The sequence below is a fragment of the Lepisosteus oculatus genome, chromosome 2 (assembly GCF_040954835.1).
Source record: "Lepisosteus oculatus isolate fLepOcu1 chromosome 2, fLepOcu1.hap2, whole genome shotgun sequence".
Taxonomy (NCBI): domain Eukaryota; kingdom Metazoa; phylum Chordata; class Actinopteri; order Semionotiformes; family Lepisosteidae; genus Lepisosteus; species Lepisosteus oculatus.
The window spans coordinates 37,224,707-37,240,402 of record NC_090697.1 but is presented as its reverse complement, the minus strand read 5'-3'; the positions used below and the strand labels follow the sequence as shown (position 1 = coordinate 37,240,402).

The 15,696-nt window shown below is 35.1% G+C and overlaps 1 protein-coding gene across 4 annotated transcripts in view; it reads right to left on the bottom strand.

The window, feature by feature from the left end:
• LOC102683089 (nuclear receptor coactivator 7) overlaps nucleotides 1–15,696 on the bottom strand; it is a 44,989-nt gene that overhangs the window by 26,908 nt on the left and 2,385 nt on the right. For all 4 annotated transcript variants that reach the window (XM_015350773.2, XM_015350791.2, XM_015350781.2 and 1 more), the window contains exons 2-3: nucleotides 14,886–15,015; nucleotides 8,551–8,795 (exon numbers count right to left, since the gene is read on the bottom strand). In XM_015350773.2, the coding sequence (XP_015206259.2) occupies nucleotides 8,551–8,795; nucleotides 14,886–14,923 (283 nt within the window). In that variant the 5' untranslated portion in view covers nucleotides 14,924–15,015. The remainder of the gene's footprint in view (nucleotides 1–8,550; nucleotides 8,796–14,885; nucleotides 15,016–15,696) is intronic.

The following is a 15,696-nucleotide window of genomic DNA, read 5'->3' as shown; positions in this document are numbered from 1 at the left end:
ATGTATCTTTAAAGACCAAGTAGTCACAACCTCAGTTTAACATCACAACTGAAAACAGCAGGGCTCACACTGGCGAATTCTGGTCTAAAAAGAGGAGTGCTGGTCAACCAACACCACTTACAGCAGAAACTTGGGTTTCCCAGGTCCTGTCTTCCTTAGCTTTTGCGATCTAAAGAACCAAGGCAAATATTACTTTTGTGAATACAGGCTTCTGGATTGGTTCTATTGTGTGCAGCAAGTCAAAATCCAATCATTAAGGATGGTTATTGCAATCCTGTTACTCCTACACTGTTACCCCCCAACTATACTCTTATTTACATACTCTTTAATAAATAACTTTGCTCACAAATTTTACTGTACAATTACTATAGTTTCTTAAATATAATTTATAAGGATTTTTTAAATTAATCTAAAAACAGCTAAAACAAACCATTTATTTAAACAGTAACAGATAGCACCGATTTGTATTTTACATTAAAAAAAAAACATTTTGCTGCCTATACATTTAACTGTCAGAATTTCCTTCCCTGATTTATCATGTATATATAGAACATAAGAAGCTCCAAACATTCATTATAGACTTCTGCAGGCATAACTCCAGGTCGATATCCATTTATTTAAATATCTTTACATAAAGTATACACTAGTTTTCAAGCGCGTGCAGGTTTATTTCATCACAGCAAAGAATCAGTGGTAGTTAAATGACATTCAGTTGCATGAAAGCTGTTTTTGGCATAATGGATATTGTATTCTGAATTTGATAGCATACTCCATCTTGTGGTTATCAGAGGTGTAACACTTAGGTGGAAGAAACACTACATGTTGGAATTGCCAAGTGAAGGCAGACAATATATATACTCTATAAAAAGTATAGAGCATTTGTCTTGTCACACATGATGTTATATAAACTACAATCTACAGATAGAGTAAAGTCCAACTCTCATACCCTCTGCTACACACTGTTCAGCATTCCTGAAAATCATTGTTAAATGATGGACTTGATACACCTATCATATTAGCTGTCAATTTCTAATACACTCATTTTTATATTATCATTTAAATGTTTTAGTTACTTTCTTTAGCATGAAGTGGAAAGGTTTAATGTAATTTGTCTGCCAATATTAAGCATTATAAATAACTATAAACAAAGGAAAACAAGTCTATAATTCAAAGTACATGTTATAAATGAGCACATGCAATGAAACCACTGTACAATTTATATATGTAGTGATCACTAAGATATTGGGAAAGGAAGCTCATATGCAAATTGTATATAAATCAAAGTTGGAGACTAAAGGTGAAAAAGATGATGGCAGCCAAATTCTAACAGATGTCTAATTTTAACCCTCAGGACTTCTTAAAAACAAACGTGTAAGTGGAAGTGTAATGGAAAATGAGAACAGGAGACACTACTTCAGGGAAAATTTCATCCAGTGTGGTAAGCAAGAATGTCAGGGTAGTTTGTGATACTGGAACTGATGTCAGGGCCCACATAGTAATTCGCTATGGGTGATGACACAGTACAAATCTTATTAACAACCTTGCTTTTACAACTGTAGGTACAGTTACAGAACAATAGGATGACTTTAGCACAAAACTGCTCAATGGATATTTCAGGTGCTTTGAAAACACAGTTGCAAAGAGGCAACAACAAAAAAAACTGGAACAGCCAACAGCAATCAGATGAACAATCCTAAAAAAAAGTTGGTGTTTACACACAAGTCCAAAGTTTTACATTTTTAGCAATAACCAAATGACTAACGTTTCGAAGGCAGACTAGAAAGCAGCAAAACAACTGGCAGACAAGTGATTGTTGAAATGTGAAAGTGAATCAATTGAAGTGCTGCATCTCAACCAACGGTGTCAGAGACTTGCATAACACTGAGGGTACACTGACTACACAGGTAGAGAAAAGTGAGGACCCACCATGACATTTCCTCACAAGTGTACAATCAATGTGGTGAAGAACTATCAGGAACACTAACCAATATGCCTTGGGCTGTGCAAAGCATTGATAAAAATATCAGAACTGAACAGGACAGTGCATCAGTCCAAGCCTAAAAAGTTGCAAAGAGAATCCTAAGTCATAGACGTTAATACACCCAACTTGTTTATTTTCATGGCTTGTACACTAATCCAATTTTAGTTCTGTGTGGTAAACCTGTATTTCTTATTTTAACAACTTATAGAGTTTTATTTTGCTACTTTTCCCCCCCACTCTTTTTACTGTTTTTTTTCCTTTTTTGTATTTTGTCATTTACAGATTGCTTTTAGCAAACAGTGAGGTTATTCATGCAATCATTACATCTTACTTTCTAGTTTTGAGACTGTTTGGAGTTTCTGACATTGCTCTTACATCTTACTTAACTGATCTGTGACACTGTCTCTCTTGGGGGTTTCAGTTCTGGAGTTTCTGGGCTCAATACTGAACCCACTACTATTCAGCATTAACATGTTCCCACTTGGTTAGTTATTAAAATCACATGGTCTGAATTATCACTTATTTGCCAATGATACTCAAATCTATGTCTATACTAAACCTGACACTGAAGTAGCTATTTCTGTACTCTCTAATTGCATCTTCTTCTTCTTCTTTTTCACAGCCTTAGTCCCAGACTGTCCTGGGGTCAGCTGCTTTGGTTGCTCTTCTCCATTTGTCTCTGTCGAGCACATCTTCCTCACTCACTTCACATACCTCCATATCTTTTCTCACACAATCTATCCATCTCTTTCTAGGCCTGCCTCTTCCTCTGTTACCTTCCACCTCAAATTCCATTACCCTCTTTGTTACTTCCTCAACGTCCCTCCTCATGATATGTCCATACCACCGTAACCTCGCTTCTCGCATCTTCTCAACCACATCCACCACCCTACATCGTCTACGGATTTCTTCATTTCTGATCTTATCCTTCATTGAAATCTGCAGAATCCATCTCAACATCCTCATTTCAGTTCTTCTCATCAAGTTCTCTTCCCTCTTTCCAACTGCCAAGCATTCAGCTCCATATAGTAATACAGGTCTAATCACAGTCTTGTACATTTTGCACTTTAACTTTCTGGGAATTTTCCTGTCACAGATTATTCCAGTTATTTCTCTCCACTTGTTCCATCCAGCTTTCACTCTTTGTTTTACTGCCTCCAGTGTTTCTCCTCCCTTTACCAGTTTTGATCCAAGGTATTTAAAGTCATCAACTTGTTTCAGTTTTCCTCCATTTGTCTCCTCAACATTGGTCATAGTATCTCCTCTTCTCTCCATTACCATTATTTCAGATTTTTCTGCATTCATTTTCAGTCCACCCTTTTCCAGACTCCTCTGCCATTTGAACACTTTCTCCTGTAGTTCTACTTCTGAGTCTGCCATCAGTGCCACATCATCAGCAAAGATGAGTTCCCAAGGCACTTCTGTTCTTACCTCCTCTGTCAGTGTGTCAATAATGTTTATGAAAAGGAAAGGACTTAGTGCTGATCCTTGGTGTACTCCAACTGTGATTTCAAACTCTTTTGTCTCTCCCTGTTGTGTTATCATCTTTGTAGTTGTATCTCTATAGGTTGCTTGAACTAACTTCACCATGCTTTCTGGTACTCCTTTCTTCCTCAAGCACCAATACACCACCTCTCTGGGCACACGGTCATATGCCTTCTCCAAGTCCAGAAAGGCCACATACAGCTTTTTCCCTTTCTCTAGTGTCTTCTCCTGTAACTGTCTCATCACAAAAATGGCATCTGTTGTGCTTTTCCCCGCTGAGAATCCAAATTGTACTCTCTAATTGCATATATGACATTAAATCCTGTATGATTCAAATCCTTCATTTAAAGTGTGACAAGACTGAAGTCATACATCTCGACATCTCCCATCAGCTACCTAAAGCAAATGCAGTAATCCTATCTGGATCAGGGATGGCACTGTATTTGGAATTTAAGTCTAAATTGAAGAATTTGGGAGTGATATTTGATCCAGGCTTGACCTTCGTCCTTTGTCCCATGTGTGCAATACTGTACAAACATCATTTCTTCATCTCAGAAATAGTCGGACTATGTTGTCTCCGTCTATAGAATTGACTACTGCAATGCCCTACTCATTGGGGTATCTAAATCTATACTAAATAAACTTCAGTGTGTCCAAAGTTTGACAGCCAGAATCCCAAGCTAGTTTTCAAAATCCTCATACTCACTTTTAAGGCTCTACATTACTTTATCTTCCTACTCCCCACCTACCAACCTTTGTTCATCCGAGTCTGGTCTCCTGTTTGTCCCCCATGCTCATCTACATATTATGGGCGACAGACCATCTACTACTACACTCCAAAGTTCTGTATTTCTATCCCCAAGGATATCAGAGAGTCACCTACCCTGAGTACATTCAAAACCTTATTACCTTAAGAAAGACTTATTTCATTGGTGTCTGTGTCTATCTTCTTCTACATTTCCAATCCCTTGGGTTACTTTTTTTACAAATTATTTTATCTCAGTTCTTTGTGAGTTTTCTTTTAACTTTTTTATAACTTTTCTACAGAAGCTTATTAGCACCATGGAGAAAAAAAAAATCAAGAAAATACAATCTTGTATAAATGAGATACTTTTCTCATATAAAACAAGAAAATCTTGTACAAATGAGATAATTTTCTTGTTTATATGAGAAAAGTAACAAGTTAATTTGTGAACAATGTTGCCTACTACTATATTAATACTGTATATTGCATTGTACTGCACATGCAATAATATTGTCCCCTGCAAAGTAGCATTGACTTTATTTACAGTAGAATATTGTCACACTCAACTTTTTGGAAAAAAATAATATAAAGGAGCAAAATGTGTTCTGTCTTTTGTAGACGAAGTACAACACCATTGTAAGCATTCCTACGTTAAACGCATATTGTTTTTGCTGTTTCTGTGACCAAGAAAAATGACATGGCTTTCCAAACATACATCTTGATTTGAAACTGCAGAATCATGTAGCGTACGTGGGTTTTTGCCGATTATTTAAACATTGAATGGAATACATTTACAATGACTTGACAGTCTTAATACCTACTGTTGGCTTACTGTTACTGTTGGTCACTCGTTAAATCTTTAAATACAATAATAATAAACTTTATTTTATATAGTGCCTTTAAAGGTGGCTTCTCAAAGCGCTTTACAGGATGACAACAACAATAAATAAGGAGAATACACAAGATAAAACACAATTACAATATACAGAGGAGACCGTGGATGGTGGTACTAAGAAAAGCAGAGGGGTGAAGAATGGAACTAGTTAAGTAAAGGCTTTTCTGAAGAAGAGGGTTTTGAATCTGGATTTGAAGGAGTTTAGAGAAGGTGACTCTCTGATACAGTATCCTTGGGGTAAGAGTTCCGGAGCTTGGGGGCAAAACAGGAGAAGCTCCATCACCCACAGAATGTAGATGGGCTTGGGGGAAAGTTAGGAGACCAGAATTAGAAGAGCGAAGACAAAGACCTCAAATGGTTTTAGACTAAAGTATGCTGAAATCAAATGCATTTGAATTTGGAATTATACAGCAAAATGCAGGAAAGGTGTAATTTAAGGGGAGAAGAAACAGTATTTGTGTGTACATTTGCACAGACGTGAATGTAAAGAAACAGGGTAATGTCAAAGAAGAAGCACACAGCACACAGCCTGTTATACAGTTTGCACATTGTTGGTTTGCCATTAACTGTTACCAGCAATAACAGTTGGTGTAAGTCTTACTGTCTCAAGTCATCATGCATGTATTTCATTCAATGTCTAAAAAGTAGGCAAAAACCTACATACAGCACATTTCTGCAGCTTCACGTGAAGAAGAACAAATGTTTAGAAAGCCGTGTTATTTGTACTTGTCACAGAAATGGCTAAAACAATAAGTGTTTAACATGGGAATGCTAACCGACACGATGTTGTACTTCATGTATACAAAACACAGAATACATGGTCCTTTAGATTATTTTTTTCCCCCCAAAAACAGGAGTATGACGATCTTCAACTGTTGTTAAAAGCAGTGCTACTTTGCACAGGACAATATTATTGCATATACTGTACAATGTGATATACAGTATTAATATAGTAGGCAACTATTGTTCACAAATTAACTATTTAAATGCAATAATTGTCTTGCATAAACAAGATGTGATTTTTTTTTTCTCTGTGGCACTAATAAGCTTCCTTTTCCTGTAAAGCACTTAGAGAAGAAACCTTTAAAAGGTGCTACATTGTATAAAATAAAGTTTGTAAGATTATACAGTATATTTATTATTAATTTATTGCAGTGACTATTAAAAGACAACTGAAATGGCACTGCCTGTTTAACATTGGTATGAATCTTACTGTCTTCCACTTTAGAAGGTTCAATAACCTATTTTGGAGGGAAAAAAAAACTTTGAATAAAGATAAATGCAGGATATTTAAAGGTTTGTGGGTGCAGAAACGTATCAAAACTATGGAGGCACTAAGTGCAAAATAAAAGGAACATGCGTTCTATGAACACTGAAATTAAAGAACCAATAAACAGGAGAAGGCAGTGAATAATTCCTATCAGACCCTTTTTGTAAATTAGGAGAGAGGCAATAAATTCAGAGATGTCAAGACTCACATTTTGATATCTTATACTCACAGGCTTAACTTCTCAAATACCATGCATGACACTTCCCCTGCCAGAAAGCAAAATATTTGCAAAGGGTGTCAAAAAGGGCTAGGTTTCAAGAAATCCCCACCCCCACACAAAAAACTCTGGCATTTCTTAATGCTACTTTAAAGGCCATTTTGAATTTCTTTATTCTCCCTCTACATGTATTTTATAAATCTACATGTTTTAATCTATGCATAATTCTTATTAGCATTCACTGATAGGTGAAATTAAAAAGCTTTTATCGGTCTTTCTGCCAAACTATGTATGGGTTCTATGGCTGTAAGAACCAAGGTTTATTGCTGAATAAAATACAACAATTAATAAAATAAAATCCCAAAATGTACAGTCAAGTTGTCCAATTTGGGCTGTTACAAAGTAAGCTTCCTTGCACCCATAGAAAGAAAGGGATATACAGTAACATGTTCTAGGAGTTCCTACTATTTTAATTATCGGATATGTTAAAATGTGTTTAAAGGGAAGAATAATTTGAAGTGTCCTTAAGCTGGCATGAGTTTCATTTTATGAGCCATAATTGATACACAAAGCAGAATTTGGAAAGGCAAAAGGAAAATGTGAAAAATGTGCAAGTACGTCCTTAAAAAGCAAAAGAAGCCTCACTCTTTGGCTTTCAATCTCTGTCTTTGTTTAAGCTGTAAATATTACTGCTGATCTCAAAAGTGTCCCAAGAGGTGATTTAGTCAATGCCTTTAAAATTTTGAAATGCCTACAGTATATCAAGATTCCAGGCAATCTGGTCCGTTTCCGTGTAAACCTGTTTATTTGTTTAGTCTGCCCGAGTATGAAACCCCCTTCAAAGCAAGAATTAGTCCGACAGCTCTCCACTGTATTGCCCATAGAGCAGTTAATATCTTTGCTGTAGGCTGGTGACCAACACTGTAGAAATCTAACATGAATTTTCTTTATATAAACTGCACACTCTTAGCAAGAAAACCATGTTTTTATAGATCTTTTTATTGCTTTCCCTTTACTCTCTAGTTGAAGAAAATGATATACTGCTTCTTCCAGTTCAATACCATCATGTACCTGCATGTACGACCCTGTATTTCCATTAAGAGTCTGTTACTGAGTTTTGTACTGCTTATGATGCACTGCTGATCTTGCATAATTTACAACTAAAAATATTTTGGCAGTTTTGTAAATATGACAAGCCTATAGTATGTTCTATACTGGATTCTAGATTATTGATTTAGACCAAGAAAAACAGTAGTCCTAGAATTGATCCCAGTACCCCAATAATTACCATACTCCTGTCTGATATAACTCCCTCTCATCCATATCCATTCATTTCATCTTAATCAATCCTATATTATTCTTGAATATGCAAATATTGGATTGGATTCCAAAAACTTTACAGTTAACAAGAACAGCTTGTCATGGCTACTTCTTCCTGACAGTTTTCCTCTGTGCCCACATTTAGCCTTTTCCTCCTACTTCCAGTCTGCTGCAGTATATTTACTAGAAAATGTACTGTCCATCCTTTAGACTGTTGTCAGATTCTCGATTTTTCCAACAGTCATATAGAGCAAAGTACTGAAGAAAACCAGCATCAGTAGGAAAAAAGAATCCCTCCACCTGTATAAAACTTCACTTAGCTTGAACAGATGTCTACGATTAAGCAGTTGTCCATCTTTTTTTATTCGCTCTTTTATAATGCTGACCCAGCTTATCGACAGTTTCAAAGCATATTCAAGACTTAGTGGTCTAAAGGGAAAAGTTGATTTAATCTCTAAATGCATTATTATTGTCTCTGAATGTTAATCCATTAGATCATGTAAGAATAAGTTTTAAAAATTTAAATCTGTTCATATGTTTTGTTCAAGTTTTTAACTGTAATATGTTTGTTTCAAAGTCTAAGGGATGCTTAATGCAGAGAATAAACCACAAGGATACAATAAAAATTCTACCTTACCTACACCACAGTTCTTTTTCAGATCTGAGCGTCTTATCTCCTTCCTTTGACAGTTCTTCTTTTTCTTGTCTTCATCAGAAGTGTTTTCCTTTGTTGATTTCTTCAAGTCTGAAGGTAGACTTAATCCTGCTTCTGAAATAGAGGTTTTATCCTGCTTAACCTGTCCTGTTTGTGGTTGGAGGCCTTCAGATGATTTGTCTGCGGTTCTCTCTGAATTTTGTTTAACCTGCTTTCTCTTCTTCAGCCTGAAAAACAAGTTTACAATAATATTAAAGATAGCCTTTAGGGCTAACTTCTGCAGAATATCAGGATCTCCTTTTTTACAAGCAGTAGGCAGTTTAGAAAAGAAACATGCTTTTACCAAACTGTAGCAATGCCAGTTAACTGCTGTACATTTTTAATAAGTTTTTCATATTTTCTCACATCAAGTCATTTAAATTTGAAAAATACTAGATTTTTAAACAATGAAGAACTCTACCAACCACCATTCCAATTTGAGATCACAATATTTCTGTTCAGAGTTAAAATATTAAAGAAAAGTGTGCAAACTGTAAGTTAACTGCAGTTCACTATTGAGGACAGAGCCAAGGTGAATAATATTGTATGTTATGCACTGTATGAAACTCAAATTAATTACATGTATATGAACAACATATGCTGTATATATATATAAAAATGCTTTTGTTTTATTTCCAATCCAGCATTCTCTGTGACCATGTTTTGGTTTTCAAAAAAGTATTTGAATTTGATTAGAACAAATTAAGATATGTTACTGGGAAATCTAATCTGGCAGCAGACTACAGCAAATGAGACCAGATGGCTCAATGCACTGTTCAGTGTCATAGTCATTAAGCCCGGGTTAGAACACTCTTCCCCTTGTGCTCTGTTCAAAACAAATGCTTGAACTAAAATGAAAAGAAATAATACTTATATCTGCTTTTTCACCACATCCAGTAAATCATAATGGAGAAAAGGTCTAAAGGCTTAAAAATGCAATCAAGGAATTTATCAGGCATTACAATTTTGCCAAGACACTTGCATAAATCAAATTTTCAAGGCCTTTGAAACAAATATCCGCACTTTCTCCTCCACTCCTGAATCACCCCCACCAGCTTGCACTGACCCTACAACATGTTGATGGTGGTTCTGATCATTTTGGCCAGTGAGAGTACTTAAACTATTCACAGAAAAAGTAAATTTGATTGGAAAAGAGATTAAATGGCTGGTTTGTCATGGTCTGAAACAGACATTGGCTTAATTTCCATGTGTTTTTTTAGGAAGGACATCTGCCATAATTTGGTTTTAAGAAAAGGTCTCCTTATGCTCATGTGATCCTGAAACATCATTGTCTCCCTAAAGGTTTTCATTCCATCTCAGCTCTTAATTACCTATTGGATTAATTGTTGTCTTATTGGACCAAGTTAACTTCACTATTAAACAAACATAGCAACCATGACCAGACACAGACACCCATGTAGCAGCAAGACTTATAATTACGCTTAGAAGTGAGTGTTCAGAAACATTTTTAATAATCTTTCTGTTGTCTTGAAAAGAAAATGATGTTGACAAAACTTAGCTCCTTTGAATGTGGATGAGAAAAAACTCGATGATTAATAGCTTGTCCTGACTGACACAAACAAGAATATCATAAATTGGTTCCATCTTGACATCTTCAGTGATTAAGAGCCCAACACCTCAATGCTCCTTTCCTGCAACTCCAACAGAGGGATCCATGTTGCAGTTAGACTGATGGACAACATGCAGTTAGGCTGATGGTCACTGGTAAGTAATCTAGAATGACCAACTAATGAGGAAGAACACTGCACCTGAAGACATCACAGCCAACTGCTAACTGTTCACACTGGACTTAAAAAGTGCTGCACAAAAATGAAAATTTGCTTTCTCACTCACTTAAAAATTGGCAACTTGACAAGCTAATCAACTGCATGACTGTGAGCACCTTTCTCGGAGTTTCAAGGAGACAAACATAAGACCAGGAAACATCAGGCTGAGAGATGTACTGACTTATAAACATAATTATGCCAAAAACTTTCTCTGAAAAAAATAAATTCTGTGCCTAGTTATCCCACTTATAATTTCACCCGATGAATGAAATTCATACAGTCAGACTTTAGTCAATACCCCAAATAAATTAAAGCCATCACTTCACTACACCCTCCAGGAACAGAGTACCTGCTCCTGGAACCTTTGTGTTCTAATAGAGTCAAACAGAAGGCTTGTGGCCTGGTTTCCAATAGGTCAGAAAATACACAAGAAATTATAAAATGTTGGCAACATGCTTGACACAAATTATTATTTTTTTAAAGATGTTCATATTCAGTTGAATCTCTTCTTACGAGGGTTTGCATTATGTCGATTCATTTGTATTGTATATGCTCATTGAGGTTTGAGCTTTCATATGATTAGTATCACTCACAGTTACTCTGTAGATTTTCCATAATCTACAGTTCATTTAACTTATGAAGACACTACAAAAATCCTTTAATAATATACCCAAAAGAGAACAAATGTCTATTACCTTGGCCCACAATACAGAAATCCTTCACAAGAGAATGCAACAGCAGTGTTACTATTTCACCATAAAATTTAACTTAATTGTTATTTATTACTTATTATATAATCTTATTACTATTTTTTAACACAGGTCCCTATGACCCTATATTCAATAAGTTTACATCTCAAGGAACAGTAAAGATTTTAAATTATAAAGTGTTTTTAGGATCATATCCCCAACGTAGGTGGAGGATAAGAAGTTAAACTGTGAATGTTTAATGGTTTAGTGCTACTGCATTTTCTTCCAAATGTCACTGCTACAAGAATACTTCTTTTAATACTGTTATGATACTAGAATGTTCAGTAGTCAAAATTACTTTGACAAATTCGTATTTTTTTATAAACTAATAATTCATTAATAATTCAAGAACTCAGTCAATTGAATCTGTCAGTTCAATTCTTAAATGTTACTTAAATGTACTTTAATGTAACCTTGTTCCTCCAAGGCTTCCCACATGTTTTTTTTAATATAAGCAATAGGAAAGGAGGTTTATTTTGATTCTAAGCAATATACAGTGCCTTACAAATTTATTCACCCCCTTCCAAAGATGTCCCATAATTGTGAATTACAAACAATGTATATGTAGAGGAGAATTCTGTACCTGACAATAACAATGCATAAACAAAGAAAGATTCATTAAGCAGTCTGAAATGATGTCAGGATTCTGGATGTGAATATTTAGTACATAACTTTAGTACTCAACTAAACACTTTCATGGGTGAAAAAGTAACATGTCAGCAAAATCTTTAATGGAAAATCAAGAACTGTGGAGTCCCAGTTTTAGAGGTTACCAATAATAAACAGCTGCCTTCCTGCCCTGGGAAAGGAAAAGAAAAAAACAGAAATCATTTCCCTTTCTCCTTCCTCTTCTGGTTCTCTTCTGTGCTTCATATAAAAAACAGACCAAGGTCTCTACTTATCTCAGAATGGAAGAGGGTGGGCTTTTTTCAAACCATTATCTACAGAGCAGCACACAAATATATCTGTCTAAACTGTTAAGTCATCAGACCTACTGTTCATCAGTTGTAGCTCTGAGCAGCACTACAAAAACTATTGGAATGGTCCCTGAATGAGTATATAACTTTGTCACTGAAGTAAAAAATATTCTACAAATTAGCTAGTCTTCAGTACAAATTATCTAATTTCTTAGAACAGATTTTTAGTTTTTACTCCGCTGATACAGGGCAGGAACGGGTTGTATCTGGAAACTACACTGCATCCCCAAAAAGCTTTACAGTACATATTAGACCAAAATATAATCTGTGAACCAAAACCAATAACAGAAAAATATCTTATTGCTACATGAAGTGCTTGCATGTTCATTTTTAAGCAGAAATATAAATCAGTCCTCTGCATACAATGAACTTGATATATGTCGATTTGTATTGTCACTTTATAAAGTTTTGAATAGCTCATTCTTGAGTTAACTTCCAATTAAAACCTTTTATGCACCAGTAAAATTAAGATTAACCCCAGAAAAGAACTATAACAAGCCTCTCTCATCAAAAGCATCTATAGGGGAGAATTCTGTACTAGATAACATTGAGTCAAACAGTGCTATAATGAATAATAGTCTGAAATCTGAAATATTACCAGATAAGTAAAATCCAACTCTCAACGCTCAACTTGTATTTTTATACAGGACATCTAGTTTTTACTACCACAAAAATATCACAACATAAGACAGCCTAATGTACTGTATGTCATAAATAGTATGAAAAATGATAGTGGCAAACAATAGGCATTAAGCAAACAGCATTAGAAGCGTCTAGAAAAAAAAACCTATGCAGTGCCAAAATGACTGTGTTTGTTCTGGACAGGCTTGTTTAATGCAGCACATCACCAGCATTGCAGATTTCTCTTGACTATGAGGATAAAACATTAATATAACCTTCATTTAATTTAGAAATTGCTGTACATGAAAGGTTATCAGATAAAAATTGAAAATATAACAATTTCCTTTGTATTCTACCAAATACCTGTAATGCAAATGTTTCTGAACAGAGACTTTACAGACTTTACAATAAAATTAGTTAACTCACCAGTACACACTGTTATATGCTGCATACTTCTGGACCTCTTCACAGAGCTTCGTAAGATACAGCATTTTAAATTTGCGTCCAGACATGCTGAGTGCAGTTTCTTCTTGGCTGATTGCCTGAGTCTAGGAAGCACTTACTTAGCTAATCAATTCTTTCTCTTTGCCACCCTATACAGTACATTTAGGATGAGTGCATGTCGTACTTAACTAATGTCCATCTTACCCAGTCTGCAGTTTTGGGTAGTGAGAAACAGCTCTGTAACTCCGAAACATTAAGAAAAACTAAAAAACAAATCTCATTAAAAACTGTTTACTCTTCGAGCAAAAGAAAACTAGAATTATTTTTCAAGGATCAGTTACATGCTAATCCAAAAAATTGATTTTCTCATCATTACAATTTATATTAAGCAAACTGCTTCAGTCACAATACTACGACACAGAGGCCATGATTCTATGGGCCACGAGAAAATCAGGTTAAAAAAAATGCAAAGGGGGGCAGGGTACTTTATGCTTTTTATGCAATACTTCAGATTCAGTCTCTTATGCTGGCCTTCTTCATAGTTTTTCATTAAAGAAGTAAGAACACAATCCAGCTCTCTTAAAAAAAGGCTAACCCCCATCCATAAAACAAAATGGTCATTTGTACAATTATGTTGGATGTAGTAGGATGAAACCAATGAATGCGAGAAATTCAAAGTAAACTATATTATACAGTGATAGCAATTACAATAAACTACAGTTTCAATAGAGCTGAATGCAAATTTACAAATATGGCCTAAATAGAAAACTGAAATCAATTAACCTTTGATTTAGCACTTGGGGGGAGCAAAATCCAGATGACAAGGTGTTTCTCCATGAACAGACATAGCAGCTCTTGTCAACACACCACAGTACTGGCTTTGAAATTCAGGTCCATGTGGAAGAATGCCAAAGAGTGGTCTACCAACACCATTTAACCTGTTTGCTGCTGGATTCTTAGGGCTCTGATTCACAAGCCTGTTGGGACATGTATCTTTTGGTTCTAAAACCAGTAAATTTGAACTGATTTCAATTTGCTGAGCTGTTTACATGTCAATTTATTTCTTAAATGCTGAAGATGTTGGAAACAAAACACATGAAGCACAATATTTTTTAAACCAAGAACTGCAAGAAGAAATACATAGAAAAAGTCACAATAAACAAGCAAATTAAGTCGATTATTAGCAATAGTGTGTAAAAGCCCAGGTGGAATGAATACTTTCTATCCAGGTTATCTCCCAAGACCAGGGATGAGAATCAGTGATGCAGAGGTCTCCCATCCCAGCACAGAACAAACTCAGCCTTGCTTAACTTCCAAAATCTGAACATGAATCATTAATTTCAATAGTTCTGCCCATGAAAAACCTAATGAAAAATGAGATCACTAAAACACAGGTAATATCTTTTCAAAACTCAAACTATCTGTCATGCACTTAAGAATACCTTGCAAATTACAGAGAATTTTCTCTTACTTGTTATGTTTTAGGCTTGTAAACAAAAGCTCTGCATGACTTAATGTCTAGCAAATAATGAATACTGTGGTAACAGATGTATTTGTTTGCATCTTTTAATGAACTAAATGAACAACCTGCACGGTTAACCTAAGTTTATAGACAAGCATCAAATGTATCACAGAAGACTGAAGTACAGGTTTAGTGTGCTGCTTAATATGAAGTGCAATGAAGATAACATTCAGCTTACCTTGCAAAATAACTTGGCTTTCTTTCTTTCTTTTCCATCTTGATAGTGTTTGATTTCCGGTTCTTTGAATATTTTTGTCTTTTTATTCCAGGATTCTTCACTCTTTATTTTTTTATTTCCATGTGCTCTCCTGTAAAACACATATTTATGTGACTCCAGGTTCAAAGTGCTTCTTTAGCCAATCATTTCTGTTACATTATATACTATGTACTTGGCCTGCTTCCATGACTCCTGAAACTTTAACTTGCATCATGTGAGTTTAGTTCCTCAAAACAATAGTATCCAATTCTTTCTTACACAGCAATAAAAAACACAAAGTGCACAGCACATCACATCTTCATACATATTAATACCGAGCTTCAGGATGAAGCTTCAGTTATTGCAAATTAAGTTGGGTTACAATTAAATAGCACACATATTATTATATTACAACTTCATTTGTTATATGACATATTACAGCTTGTACATGTGTTTTTACATTTGCTAGAAACATTTCAGAGTAGCTGAGATAACAATTGCGAGCCATTTCTTTTTTTTATATGCTTTTTAAGTTGCAATATGCTCAATGATAAAAATGTTAAAAATGGAATAAATTTAAATCTGAGAGGGAGTTACTGACCACTGAGATTGACCTTAATCCAAATACGTTACAAAAAACCAGTAGCTACTCATTAAAGAAATAGTAATGCTAACATTTTAGGACCTGCATCTATAGAGTAAAAAGCTGGTTTGAAAATGACTATAATTCATCACTTCTAATCTGGTGACTTCTCAAAACCAGGTTTGGGGCTCTTTGTAGTTTTTTTTTCTT